Source organism: Athene noctua, chromosome 4 (genome assembly GCF_965140245.1).
Source record: "Athene noctua chromosome 4, bAthNoc1.hap1.1, whole genome shotgun sequence".
Taxonomy (NCBI): Eukaryota; Metazoa; Chordata; class Aves; order Strigiformes; family Strigidae; genus Athene; species Athene noctua.
In genome coordinates this window covers 71,530,984-71,546,589 of record NC_134040.1, presented here as the reverse complement: position 1 = coordinate 71,546,589, position 15,606 = coordinate 71,530,984, and the positions used below count along the sequence as shown (strand labels likewise).

General features: G+C 41.7%; 1 protein-coding gene across 2 annotated transcripts in view; it reads right to left on the bottom strand.

Moving 5' to 3' along the window:
• CPE (carboxypeptidase E) overlaps positions 1-15,346 on the bottom strand; it is a 55,251-nt gene extending 39,905 nt beyond the window's left edge. The window contains exon 1 of one of the 2 annotated variants that reach the window (XM_074905719.1): positions 14,996-15,346. In XM_074905719.1, coding sequence (XP_074761820.1) covers positions 14,996-15,296 — 301 coding nt within the window. In that variant the 5' untranslated portion in view covers positions 15,297-15,346. The remainder of the gene's footprint in view (positions 1-14,995) is intronic. The other variant, XM_074905720.1, reaches the window with a different exon arrangement.
• Between the last annotated feature and the right edge of the window lie 260 nt (positions 15,347-15,606).

The window sequence follows — 15,606 nt, the reverse complement described above, 5'->3', positions numbered from 1 at the left end:
GGCACTAACTGCAATGAGAGATCCCAGTTTATTACAGACTGCAGCAACCTTCTCATCATCAGCTGAACCACTGATGTCATTATTTGTCTATTCCTTTTATGTATATAAACGTAAGTGGGATTTCTATCTCCGCTCAAAGCTTTGAAAGGGACATTTAACAACAGGGCTATAAGTGGCAGAGGAGGATCCCTGCCTGTGGTTTCTCTCTGGCATTTTTAATGTACATTTCCTTTTACAGACACAGCTGCTTCAATTTTCCTGACATTCTGCTGGAGATCCTCCTACAGAAAGGGCAAGTTCTGCTCTAAACCACAATGTTATAAACAGATTGCTGACTAACATCTCATGTTCTTGTTGTAAATTACAGCTACAGCATCCTTCTAGACAGTACAATCTAGATACACCCTATAATGCAGCCTTACGGCTGGAGAAAACTGAAAGTCTACAGAATCTGTAGCAAAACCACATTTTCTTTAGTCTTTTCTGTTTCCTCCCATCTATTTCACCTTTGCTGGATTTTGAGAGGCAGCATTTAAAAGACAACTGCAGTGATTACAAAAACAAAAACAAAAAACCAACCAAACAAAAAACAAACAAACAGAAATAAAAGGATAGGAATAGTGAAAAGAAAGGAGGAGGAAGAAAGGAAAGAGAAAAATGTTTTAAATGAATCTTTGTATCAAAAAAATACATGCCATTCACATCTTTCTAGGGTGCAATGAGTTTCAATTACAACTGGGACCTCATAAGCTACATTTGTTATACCACCAATAGGCTAAGGTCTATCTAACTCAATGTCATACAATTAATTTTAATAGAAATAATCTGGAAAGTGCTCCTAGATGACAGGTACCAGCAATAAGCAAATTGTAAATTGTTCGCTCTGGATGATCACCTGTCCTTTGCAAAATACAGCCCCCTTTCTAACTGGTTAAGAGCATGATGCTCAAGGTTCTGCCTCACCACCAATCTGTTTTATGCTGGAAAAAAACATGAGATCTGTGATATATATTTAAAGCCATTTAAAGTAAATTTTGCTACCAAGAGAATAAGGAACTCATAGAGACACCAGGCTCTGTACTAGCCAGTTCTTACATAGCGGATGATGAATAAGAGTAGAAGGCAATGCCACTCGTCATTAGAGAGGATCCTAAAGAAGCCTTAAGCAGGACCTGCAAGAGGAGATTCAACCTCCTCTGGCCATGTCAAATCTTTTGTTTGTTTGTTTGTTTGTTTAGATTATCCTAACCCTTTCAGTTCCTAGGAAAGAGAAAATGAAAAATGGATTGGACTGCACTAACCAATATCTCTAGTTTCTGTGGTGTTCGAGCAACACAGCCATCAAAAGATTCCCTCTCACAGACTCCCATGAGCTGTGGAAGCACTACTGCTCCAGGGTCCCAGAGGGTGAACTGAAGTTCAGGCAGAACAAACGCCCTTCTCTAAAGTTGCAGAGGAAGTCAGAGGTATAGATGAGCACTAAATCTTTGCCAAGTCTTAGCGTAATACCTAAGCACTCCAGAGTGACCTTATATAGAGATTTCACTGGGATTATAGGAATAGCACTGGAATGCTATCCAAAGGTGCAGTTTACACAGAGCAAAGTTTAGGAAGCGTAAATCTAATAGCAGCTCTGTTTACATTTAAACAGAGCATTTCTGGAGCCTTTTACTGATTCTTTGTACAGGAGACATTTCACCTTCTGATGATTCAGCTATTTCTAACTACGGGTTTCTGAAACTGCTCCCATAATATGGAATTATATTAATTAATCCACTGGATGTAGAAAATTTATTGTTAAAATAGATCTGTTGGATCTACAGTTATTGTAATGGTATTGTGAGAATAACTTGGCATTAGTCATTTATGGCTCGTTGTTTCAAAAGCACATTTCCATATCATTAGTCTGCAGGGCTACCAATAAAATAGACCACAAAATACATGATAAATTTATCTATGTTCATTCCACTTCACATTAACAATAAATTTAAAGAACTGTTGTACACTCCAGACAAGAAAGCCCAGTTGCAACTATTTCAATTGCAGAGACTCCAAGTCACCAGACTTCGCAACTCAGTATAATGTTATATAGTTCAAGCACTATTCCATATGTTACTGTTTCTAATTTCTATCATCTTTCCTCACACTGAAATAATCTGTCAATAGTTTAATCAGCTGCAGTAGGCTCACTTAACTGCCATGGAAATGCAGCAAGAGTAGAAATAGCATTCCATCCTTGGAAATAAACAGAAAGGAGAAAAAAAAAGTACATTTCCAGACTGTAAATACTGGTATGTCAAATTTCAGTATCTGGAGAACTGAAACAAACCAAATACTGTGAAGGAATCTGGCCAAAATCCATACCTTCAGAAATTAAGTACAGATAATTTTCAAGAAACTATAACTTCTGATTATAAAACTGGAAAGCAGTTAGCCTACATTGCTAAGAGCACCCAGGAGGCCCCTCGTGCCAAACGGTGTAGGTGGCTTACATCCTCGTTCCTCAGGGCTAGACCCATCTGACCATACCCATGGTTGGACAAGGCTACAATGGGCCTCACAGGGTGTCTTTAAGAAGTAATTACTTGTGGGTTTATCTAGTTCAAAGTGCCTGAAATCATGTGAGGGCTGTGTCACAGCCTCTCAGGCTGATTTTAATAGCATAACACTGTGAAAGTGTGTGGAATACCCTGGGTGTGTTGTGAGAGTAGGTAGATGTATGTGATACTCTGGGACATGACAAGGTAACACGAGACTGCTCAGGGACAACAGCATCAAGCAGTCCTGTCCATATCACTGTGAGGTGGGTCTTGGGGTGGATTGATCCCCAAAACTGCACACAAGCTTTGTCTCATAGAGAACTGGATGACCAGCTTCAAAAAAAAAAAAAAAAAAACAGGGAGAGAACTGACGTGCAAACAAGGAGCTGGGGGTTGGGAGTGGGCTGGGGAAATAAATTATTTGGCTTTCTTCATGTGCCCTATATTCATTCCGACAGAGTTAAAACAGGACTAAGCTGTAAAAACATTAAGCATCAAATGTAATCATTCTAAAGCTATTTAAGGGAGCTAGGACATCCGCAGCTATATATTTCTTGGGTCTTGCATTTGAAGTGAAAGTATACAAAGAATTTATTTTGACATCAAAGCCAAAGCTCCGGAATAAAAGCTTAAAACCTAAAGGTTTGTGAAATAGATCCCAAGTCCTTGTTTCATTTTATTATTGTACTACATAGCACATCATCAATATCCAATGAATATCACATCAATATCTGTGGACAAGTGTTACACAGCTGCAGAAGACCATTAGGAATGCTTTCCATCAGTAACTTCAGAACATCGGTAACTTGAGAAAGTAAAAATGCTTCCATTCCTATGCTTTCATAGTGTTTATTACCAAGATTTAACTTCAAATTCCATTCAGTTTTAAGTCTGTCCAGGAGAACAAAGCCTCCAGCTAGTTTTAACTCCAGCCACTTTTCCTATGACGTTCAGCCCACAGACAGACCTCTACACTGGACCTCATTAGCTCAGACAGGAACATTTTCTGGCTATTATTTGGTCACTTTGTAACTATCCGTTTCTGCCTGTGGAAAAACTCTTGAGAATAATAAGGTATCATGATAATAATTACCAAAGAAAAAAACAGTGAAAATTTACAAGCATCTGAGGAATGTCAGCACTGTCATATAAGCTCCTTTGGAAGATAACTCCCACTTGAGAATGGTATTAAGGAAAGCAGATGAAGACTCACAGCTATAAATAGATCAAAGATAAGGTTTATGTTAGTCTCTACAAACTGTTTTTCTTATCAAATACTTTGCTACAAAATATGTTTTCAATGGTATAGTCAAACTTAAAGAAAATATTTCTTCTTGAAAGCATAGACTCTGAAGTAACATAGAGCAGCTCTGTTTGGTTAGACCTTATCTTGTTCATTAACTCTACGACATACTTTTCCTTAATACACAATATGATGAGCAACGTGATCTCATGCTTTTTCAAGGTGGTGGAGCTGTAGCTCCCAAGCAGCTTCATAGTGTACAGTGAAAAGGCTTATTTTTGAAAAGAAGAATGTAGCTGTCTGCACATACACACCTGAAGAAACATGCAAAAGTGCATGTTTGTATAGTGAACACTTTAAATGTGCGCTGAGTATAAAACAAATTTCTGAAATTCCCCATGTCACTTCCCAAAGCCCCACTTCATCTCTGTGTGTGCTGTGACTTTTCATAATATTTTCAGTGCATGAGGCAGCTTTGCAAAGACCTCTTAACTTTCATAACTTGTCTTACAAGCATAAATCAAACCATGTTGGCCAATTCTTCCATAACAAGAACTGCACCTTTAAATACCAGTAATGCCAGATGGTCTCAGCATATAAAGCAGCATGAGACAACATATTAATGCTACTCAAACAAGCAACTTGTGCTAGCAACAGACCAATGAAATCAGTCCCAGGCTGCTAATCCGCTCTGTCTCCATGGCAACATCTATTTCAGACAATTCTTCAATTTTCAAGTCAGATGAGCTTGCTGGCCCTTAAACTTCTCTATTCAGGGGGACTTCTGCTGTCAGGTACTTTTTCACTTTGTACTGGCTACCATTATAATACAGAATTTATTTTTACCAGCTGCTCCATGAAGTATCAAGGAACAGATGCTCCTCTGTTTCTGTATATAGTCTTTTCCACTAAAGATTTGTACTATAAGGCTTCCATTAAAGGTCTGTACTATTTATTTCCACTATGGATTTGTTCCCGTAACTGTAGCACACAGAAACCTTACAAATATAGATGTCTGTGTTGTGACTCTACCTACCAGCACTGGAAGAAAAGTAAGAACTGGTACCTTCTTCACACTCCTCTGCTATCAAAGCAGATATTTAAAAAAAAAAAAAAAAAAAGAAAAAAAAAAAGTGTATCTGCAACAACAGGTAAACAGGGAAACTCTGGACCACTCTTCACCGTATGTCCATTAGCATAGCTGAGTCAGCACAAATACTAGGGCTATTTGCTCCAAGGGGAAAATCTGACAGGAAGCTGGTAGGAACCTCATCTTAAAGACAGACCAAATGCTGAACCACATGCTATCTATCAAGTACCTATATACGGGGTACATGGCACAGCTACATGCTAACCTGCATCACGGAAGATGAGAACCTAGGCACACAGATGAGAATCTGAAGCATATCAAAAGAATGTTCTTATCCAGAAAGATCAAGAATACACAGCAGAGCCAGGAAAGAAGCCAGACATCCTTTATCACAAAACAACTTTTCTTCCCCGTGAAACAACTTCCTACAGTGACAATGCTTAAAGTTTAAACACGTGACAGCTCCCAACCCTACAGCTTTCTTCTTCTCTCCATCCCACTATGTACTGATGTCACCAAAAAGAATTAAGACATTTCATTCAGAAAGGCACAAACAGTGATCACTCATTCCTTAGATGCAGGCTATTACAGAATCAAAGTCACATTTAGCCGTCTTTGTTAAGGTCACGCACACAAATTGACTTGAACATTAGCATTTATAAACCACCTGCTTATAATGAAGATTCAGATTTACAGCTCCCATTGACTTCAGTTTGATTTGTGGATGCTCAGCGGCTGGATGGGAGGAGAAATTAAAGCACTGTCTAGTCTATATGAGGTGAAGATCTGACATGGAGAGTCATCTTACCATAGTCATAAAGCTCTCTTTGAAGTAATAATTTTTCACGTGTGTAAAAAGTGTGTATTTAGATCTTAGACTCACACCAATTTTGCTTATAGTTCTAGAACTGTGCTTTTGTAAAATAAGCCAAGACGCAGAGCCAGCCAAAACTGCAAAACATTCAATTTAGCATAAGAAAAGAAGTTAATTTTGAATGGTAATTGTGAAGGAGTATGTCTTTCATAACACTGATGGACAGCAATGTGTGACTGAAGGACAGTCACACTGTGGGCTCCCTTTACTTTTGAGGGACACAAAAAGACATCCAAATGATGTCTTGCAGCTACAAATCTCAGAGGAAAAACATGCAGTGACCCACACACATTGTTATCTAGTTATGTCTAATGTTAGGGTATCGGAAACACAAGTACACAAAAAGTTTCGATCTTTGAAATGTCTCGCTGTCCTTCCACTTTCTTTGCATCTTTCAACTATTATTAGTTGTATTTCTCATAGCAAAGTACTGCATGATTTCTCTTTTGTTTGGAGAACTAATATGGCAGAGGCCCAGGTCATACTTTCTAGATAACAAAATAATTTACCGGATCATTAGACTCGTATACCAGCAAGCATGTCTTTGCCAAGAAAACAGCTCATTAAATCCTGGCCAGTCAGACATCCCACCTGATCAAACAATTTTTTCCACTCAGCTTTAAGGCAGATCCATACCTAAGGATAAGCATTCAAAATGGCATACGATGGCCGTTCTCACTGCAGGCAGACTCTGCAGCCAGAGCAGTATCTTTCTTTGGTCATAAATCAGGCAGCTCACGCTCCACAGTCATGAAAAGCTCCATACAATGAATAACTATCTCAGCTTGCCCCATGGGACTTAATTCGTGAGTAAACAAGGATGTCAGGTTTTGCTCATAATTCTGTATGAACAACTAGCGGGAAGCAGCTACTATCTTACAGTTATAAATGTCTCACTTCAAAAAAAGAATTAAATAAACCAAACATTTACTGCCTTCAAACCACCAACCACGAGTTTATGATTCAAGATTCTCTCTTACCTGGCCACTGTAGCTACACACACACATTTCTAATGCTCATAACTCTACCCATCATTTTAATTAACTGACCCAGAAGCCTTATAGTACACACTGCAGTTTTCACTTTTCCTTCAATCCACAAAATGTTAAAGTGAATTCAGCTACAAACCTTCTTTCCAGTTCAATTCCCAACTTAATGGAAAATTGAGTCTGTGGTAATACATGCATGAGACTTCTGTTTAAAAAGAAAATGTAGACCAAAAAAGATGACATATGACTTTTTTTCTTTTTAAGAGGAACATGAAATAAACTAGGTATGAAGACTTAACAATATAAATTAATCTGCTGAGAAAAGATCAGATAAGGTTCATAAATAGTATGTTTCACAAAGCAAGCATATAAAGCACAACAAGGTACTTTAGATGATGACACACAAAGGCTTGTGATTCATCAGGTCTTAACCATAAGCTCTTGCACACACTCCTAAGTTAGAAGCCTGCCCAGTGTCGGATAGACTTTTTCAGAGGACACCGCAGCCCAATGAAGAGTTCTACCCGCTAATCAGCAAAGCAAGGTTATAGCATGAATATGCATGCACAGCACATAGGCTTCTAAATCACGTACCACCTTTGAAAACAAAAATTAGGTGGAATGAACATAGAACTAATTCTAAATTAGTTTTAATTCTAAATTGTTGTCTGAGCGTAGTAGCAACTCCACTGTTACAACCAAAAACTTGTGTTTATTCTGAAATAGGAAGAACTGTCTTGTCCTTTTCACCCTCTGTGTAATTTAAAGGCTTGAGCTATTGATCATTACATTATAGAAAAGTAAACAGCTTCTCCTAAATAAAGTAAATGAATAATTAATATAGTAACAAGGTCACTTTTTGGTAAGTCACACATTTACAATTTACTGCCTTTAACAAAATGTCTCACAAAATCTTAGGAAATCCCTGCACTTTCTAGACTTCTCACTAATTCTCTGGAGCTTGCATTATTGTCACCATAATAAAACATCCCTTTAATTCAAGCCAACAACAAAACTGGCTCACCTCCTGTTTTCATTGGGGACTGCTAAGGCATTCTGCAGAAGTGGGAGGTGATGACAACTCTTCTCTTTAAAAGAAATTAATCAACTCTTTCAAAGAGAGTGGGATTGTCAAAACCAGCCTGGGTCAGATCAACAAACTCTGAATGCTCTGCATACTCAAGCTAATTCTAAGTCTGAAAAATAAAACAACAGCCTTCTGTGGAGTCATGTTTATTCTTAATGATTACAGCCCTTTTTACTACAGCTTGTTTGCCCTTTGTGTTTTTCCAGCAAAGAGAAATTTCTGAGAGGTGGTAACTGTGTTTTCCCAGGTAGCACTCAGCCTCTCTTAAAAATAATCTAACAAAAAGGGAAGTCTTTAAACACTTCTGCCAGTGAAGCAATTTGGAGTAAGGGTATTGTATCTCTAGGAAACACTGCAGAGACTGCCTAACACAGCTGCCTCACCACACTTACTGTGAATTTCCATTGACTTCAATGGGATCGTGAATGGCATTAACAATTAGCTGCGAATGTGACCTATAAAGGTGCCTACCTCTCCTTGATTTTCACCAGTTTTGTAAGCACCGTTTTCTCTTGGTATGCTACATCTCTATTTTTAGCTGAACATTAAAACTGAGATAGGATGAAATAATAAATATTAAGGAAAGATTATTCAAGAAAGACAATATTAAGGAAGAAAAATCTATTATCAAAAAAAAAAGAAGTGTTACGAAGTACATTCTAAAAAATATAAAGTTATTCAAGGTTCTTGAAAATAAACCAGATGCTTTTAAAAAGCTCACTCAGCATGTACAGACAGCCATCTTATTGCCAGCAAATCCTACAGCCCTCCCAAGACCTGTGGAACCTACAGAGTCTGTGAGGGACACTGGACATCCCACTCTGAACGCAGGCAGCATTAAAATCATGCTGCCAGAGACTACCCCGGGCCAAATCCTGGCTAGGAGACTCTAGGGGAACTACCCTAAATGGCACTACAGCCTGAAAGGGATTTCACTGTAAAGTTAATTACAGACTCTCAGTCTTCTGCAGAATGAATGAGGTACAACCAGCCCCAGATTTGCACTCCCAGAAGGCAAGTCGGTAGCGTAGCCCCTGCAGTGTTTGATGGAGAAGCCAGAACGGCCTCACAAGCTCTGAAAGAAAATCTGTTCCCTGATGCACAAAGGAAAGAAAAAATCCAAATGCAGAAGGCTACATGAATAATGGGTTCAACCATGTTTTATTCTACATTTTATTTTAAACATCCCTGTAGAGACACGAGCAGCTGCCCTGCTCATGCTCTCGGTTTGGCACTGCAGGTGCTCCTGTTACCCTGCTGCCTGAAGAGCAGCTCACCTTTAAAGAGGATTGCAAATGTAAGCCACGAGAGAAGGAAAGAAGCTGAACCACAGCCGTCAGAAAAATGTGACACCATAACCTGGTCAGCACAGCAGCTCCTGTACTCCTGATACAAAGTATTTTGCTTATTTTCACCCATTTACAGCCCCTACCCTTATGCAATGCAGCTGGATGAATACGACTTCGCTGCACTCGCATTTACCCAGCAACCAGCCCTGTATCCTTCAACACCTCCCTTGAGAAAGGGAAAGGTAAATGACTGGCCACTGATAGAAAATGGCGTTTGCTTAAACCTCAAACATGTAAAAATTAGTTTTTCTCTCTAATATCTAGATTTAATAACAAGCTTTCGCCATGTACAATTTGTATAAATGCTCTGCACAACTGGGAAACACTAACAGGGCCCATCAAAGAGCTCACAGGATTTTTACTTGCAAATTCCTAATGTAAGGAAAAGAACCTTGAGAAAATCAAGCGCAATGAATTGTAAGTGACAATATTAGAACACCTGCATCTGATGACAAGACCATAACCAAGAGACAAGCTGCATGCTTTCTGAGCCCCGCTGAAACGCCCTATCGCCAACACGAGGGCTGCACTTGACCGCCCAACGCGGGGCAGCCCGCAGGACCCACAGGTGGTATCAAGTGGTCTCCCTGCTTCTGGGCTACCATGCTAAGGTGGCACAGCACCACGTCGGGCTGAAATCACGGCAGCCTCCTACATGGTTGTTTCTTCTTGCTGCTGCCATTTCGCTTTTTCAAAGAGCAGCACTTGCTCACAGTTCTCTGTAATGGCTGCATGGTCATTTAAATTACAATAATTTTTTAAAATATTAAAAAATGGGGTTTGTGCAACAGTGAAATACAAACATTACCAGCAACAATTTTTTTCCCTGTGAATTTGTTGGCTTTACTTTTCACAGTTTCTTACCACAGAAAGTATTAGGTCACCATGGCTGGTGTCACAGCTGAATGGGTGAGCCCTTCAACAACAGAAAAAAACCCTAGGTATGGTTTCTGTATTAGTGGCCAGATCTTGGATTTCCCCATTCATTAATATAAAGTAGAGTCATGATTTCTCTTTCAACCACCCTTTAATTATGTTTTTGCAGTAAGAAACAGCTCCAGCACTGCAGGGCTGGAGTGTGAAACTGAGAGCCTAACGCTGGGCAACTTTGGGGGGGGGGCCTGTCAGGAGCTGCAATTTTGGAAATCAAGAAGCTTATTTAGGCTCAGTGCCAGCACTGACCCACCCAACCCATTTCCTCACCATGCCAAGGGGGGTCTTTGATAAAGTGACGGGTACAAGAATTAACGTAACCAAATTGCACCTCATAAAATCAACCGAAGTCACACCCACTGGGTCCTGCAAATGCTCCAAGTCACAACTGTGCTCCTCACCTCATGCACAGTGTGCTCCTGCCTCACTGTCACACAATGTGTTGTTGTTCAAAACTGAGAAGTCTGAAGTACATCATTTTCTGGAAAATCAGATGTCTCGCTCAACTACAAACAAACCTTTTCCTTCTATTCAGTGTATTTTTAAAGACGCTTGTGGGGAGAAGGATGATCAATAAAATCATTAACATTGAAAAAAAACTTCTAAATGAAATGTTGCTTTGAAAAATCATATTTTGTTTCCAAAATGCTATTATTCTGATATTTTCGGGATTTCTGTTTCCTTTTCTCTAGCATGAGCATTTTGATGAAGGTGTCATTTGCAGATCATTTTGTCGCCACAAAATCCGTATTTTCATCCACACTCTCTCTCCTCTCCATGCAAAGTCATTTTCAGAGCCTGTATCCATAACACATGTAACTAGTCAATTAATAAGCCTTACATTGAAGATATCTTCACAAAACTAAACACTGAAAAATAATCACTATAAGAATCTTAGGGTTTTTTTTTAAAAAAAGTAGGAGTTGAGAGAAGTTTTTATCTGCAATTTTTTCATGTAAACAGAAGAAACCAACTTAGGAATCTGGAAAGTGTCAGAAACCTTCATTTTCACATTCAAAGTGAAGAGTTAATAGAGGGGACTGATCTTGCACCACCAAAATCAATGGTACAAATGAGTCAGAAATGGCAGCATGCCTAAACAAGTGGCTGAACATTAACAGTGGAGGAACTGCTTTTGTATTAATCAATTCTAAATATATTTCCTTGCTATTAAAGAATACAAACTTATGCTCAAAATGAGCTTAGTTATGGTTATTAAAAAAGCCTCAAGAGATCAGGATCCATTGGGTGTTTGTTCAACAGAACATCAGATATCCAAAGTAAGAGCCTCTCTCAGGAGGAGTCAGTATTCCCTCGCATCTGAATTAAGGCAAAACATTGTTTAGTTTGTCACAGAAATAATCTGTGCTTTACTATCAACTGTCCTCTGTTTTCCTTTGGTGCACCATCAACTTCCCACAATCTCTTTCTCCTCACTTTATCACACCTTGCCATTCACCATCTTCTGTCAACTTTGCCAAGTTTTGGCAAGCATGGGGACAAAATTGTATCTTCTCACGTAATCAAAGCTACTCTAAAACATTTTGATCAATTCCAGTCTAGGTTCACAGAACCCCTTCTAGAGCTAACCACTGATACAGTCTTATTCAAGTCTTCCTTTTGCCTTAACCATCTAATCCTCACCGACTCAAAGTGAGGTTATCTACATGGAAAAGCTGCTTCAATATAAAACTGTTTGTTAAAGTTCAAACATCTTCAACTCCTGGTTTTGCTGCTTCTTATTCAAGGGCTTCTTTTCCACCAGCAATTAAAGGCTCTAATCTCCCATAAGGGTACAGTATCACTCTAAAGAAGCTGCTGCCACCAAAAACCAAAATTCCAAAAGATTAGACCAAATTCTGTTTGGCATTAACCACGAAGGAAGCACAGGCATCATGGTGTTCAAGTTTGTGGAGAAGGCAGCATATTCTCCAAGAATTTAATGTAGGATCAGAAACTTTAGGCAGTCTCACGCTTCTGGCATTTAGCATGTCCCTGGGAAGAGCTCAGTGAAGGCTCAGTTCACATCTTCCAAATGACTAATCTGTTTCCAAGATTTGCAAAGACACTTTGTATGCTTATGCAAGAAACTAGACTGGCTCATATGGAGTCTTTCTGGTTTCCAGTGCAGGATCAGGACTTTTTTTAAAAAAATCCTCATAATGTATTTACCCCAACAAAAGATGAGGCCTTAACGATTTGTTCCAGTTGCTTCGTTCACTAAGAATTTGTTCCAGTTGTTTTGAAAGCTTAAAATACATTTCTAAAATTTTCCTACTTCTCTCATGCATTTTTTTTCAAATACTGCACATATATTACAAACTCATTTCCAAAAATAGCTGATATTCTAAAATTAAAGTTGATTTATATGCTTGCATATGATCAAAAGCATTTACACAACGCTGCACAGCCATGTAAGATGCGTGATTATGCAATGTAAGCATGCATGTGCAGTATTTGATTCACTCAGTACAAAGACTCTTTGCTCAGTACAAAGAGTCTTTATTGATGCTCTGCTGACACTTTCCTAATTTATTTTGTCATCAACTTGCTCACTAAGTGAACAGAAACATTTTTTTGTTTTCGCAGCAGCTCACTATTCAGGTATCATCCCTGCATACTCACCAGGCTTCTAGAAGCATGAGATCTCTACAAATGGTAAACCTATGAGACACAGCGTGTATTTCATTTATATTTCATTTATATATTTAAAAATAAACCCAGTGACAATTAGGATATCTTGTAGGAACAAATTATGTTCAGGAATAACAACTTCCTAGGCTGTTGTGAAAAAAGAAAACTACATGTGTGTGTCTTGTAAATTTCTATATCATTTTTTAATAATAGATGATGATAAATCAGGTTCTGATCCTGCAAATTTCAATCGCACAAAACATCCTTGTTCTTGTTGTTGCCCTGGGAATCAAGCATGGATGCTGAGAGTGAGCGAGGATTCCCCCTCAGGTACGAGCTGCAGAATCAGCCTTGTATTTCCTGCCAAGGCTGGTACAAGGCTCTACTTCTTTTACTGAACAGCTTAAAAAAGCTCACATAAAAAAATAAACAGTACTACCTCTTACTACACGCTAGAAAAAAGGGCACTTTATTAAGAAGAAAACACCTCTAATGCAACCATTAGCATCATATGTAGGTGCTTAGGCTCTGTAACAAAGCAGCAGGGGTGTTATCCATACCTTTACAATTATTTCAAAGGAGCACAACCATAACTAGGCATGGGGTCTGGCTCGCTGCCCTTCCTAAAAGATCCTGAGTTTCTCTCATGTGCTGCTGCAGATAGCAAAAGCTGCAGCAGTTCCCCGCTTTTTGACAAGTGCTCACAGTACCTTGCAGAACGAAACTGAGGATTGAAATAAAACAATGAATTTGCTCTGGTTCAAACCCTGGTTAATTGTCTGCAAAACCCAGCGTTTTCAGCATCCACCACTGAAGATTGCCAGGACTCATCACATTCCCTGACATGTGATTTCAGACGTTACAACATGTGGCATTTTTGGCTATAGGGCTCCTTTTGTGAGGGACCGAGCACATTCTAAGGAATGTTTGACACTCACTGTCGCTTATATGTGGATGCAAACCATAGAAAATGTTCTTTTCTGCGTTTTGTTATCGCTCATGGATACACAGTTGGATTCTCTTTTGCTCGGGCTCAACGACAAACCCTTTCTCACGTCACTGACGCCAGCAGGAGAAGCAGTGTGTCTCTAGGAAGAGCCACGGCCCCACCTCAGACTGCACAGAGTGCTCTTTTTGTCCCTGTTTCTGTTGGCTTGACAGAAGTGCCAAATAAATGAGCTGCAGCAACTGTCACCTGACAGTAGCACAAAGTCACAATAATAATGGCCTATCATCCTAGAGAGCAAATTACATAGTGGCAGTAGATTAATTCTTAGCTTCAGTATCACCCCTTATATCAAGATGGCAACATACCACAAAGAAATTTTGCAAAATTCACTGCAATTCCTACATTTTTCGCTTCAAGACAATGCTTTGCTACCCTGCCTTCCTCTTATCTCTTCTTTACATCTGATATCCTATAATGTATAAGTTTTATCAGTAGACCTAACGCAGTCAGTAAAAATGGAAGGCCCTTGAGGATGCAAGGCAAAGTTATATTCAGGTCATAAAGCAGAACATGAAGCACCAACTGTGCAGACCAAGTCCCCAGAGACCAACAGAAGCTACTTCTCCACCTAAAAAGCAGAGAGTTCCCGACCTGTTCTGTAACCCGCCAAGGGAAGTGTGAAGACGTGGCTGCAGGTGGCTTACGGCTGGGCCTCGGGTCCTGAGCAGCTTTTCAAGCCTAAGCCTCTTCAGCAGAGACAAAAGCGATACTATCAGTTCTGAAACTGGAAACGGTGAAGAACGCACCCTCGTAGGCGCAGAACGAATGCACGGCGTCAGTCGCATCCCCTTTGATAAGACACGGCTCAGAGCCCAGGTACACATAACCACAAGCCCCGAGACGTCTGTGCCAAGGCCGCGGCAAGGCGGTTTCGGCAGGAGCCTGCCCACGCCACGCAGGTCGCGGGGACACGGAGAGCCGTGCCCCGGCTTTCCCCGGCACTCCCGGCGGCCAAGGCCGCCCCTCCCGCACAGCCGCACCCGGGCTTCGCCTGCAGAGCGCGCCCGCTCCCGGCGGCTGCTGCATCTTCCGAGATTCTGTGGGGAATTCAGCGCGTTTCTCTCTTCACGAGGCGCTGAACCCAGCGGCGGCGGCTGAAGGCGCTCTGCGCGCCACCGCTGGCACCCGCAGCGGGTATTTCAGGGGCAGGCTCTGCCCGCTGCCGCCGCATCCCGGGCCCACGGCAGCAGCCCCGCTACGCTCCGCCGGTACCTGCCGCGAGGTGCGGGCACCCCCCCGCCCCTTACCGGGCTCATGCTCGCCGGGGCGGTCAGAGACCTCGATGACCAGGAGCTCCCGGCCCTCGGCGCTGCGCCCCACCGTGTAGATCCTGCTGATGGCGGGGCACTGCAGCCACACGGCCACCAGCGCCTCCCGCAGCTCGGCGTAGCGGTGGTACTCGAAGGAGATGCCCTCCTCGGCGCTCAGCCGCCGCCTCCGGCTGGAGCCCCCCGCCGCCGCCGCCGCCCCCCCCGCCGCCGGCTCCGCCGCCCGGCAGGCAGCCAGCAGCCCGCAGAGCGCCAGCAGCACCCGCACCAGCGCCGCCATCCCGCACCCCTGCCCGCGGCCGCGCAGCTGCCGCCGGCCCCGGCGGGAGGGACGGAGGAGGGAGGGAGGGAGGGAGCGGGGGGCGGGCGGAGGCGGTGGCGAGGGGAGGGGAGGGGAGGGACCGGCCCCTCCGCCCCTCTCCGCGGGCCGCGGCGGGGGGAGCGAGAGCTCCCCGCGGAGGGCGGCGGTGGGTGCGCGGCCCCGCAGTGCCGGAGCCGCAAGGGGAGGGCGAAAGTCACTAAAGCTGGTGTCATCAACCAGATGGGAAAAAAAAAAAACAAAACAAAAAAAAAAATCATTGGAAGGGTCC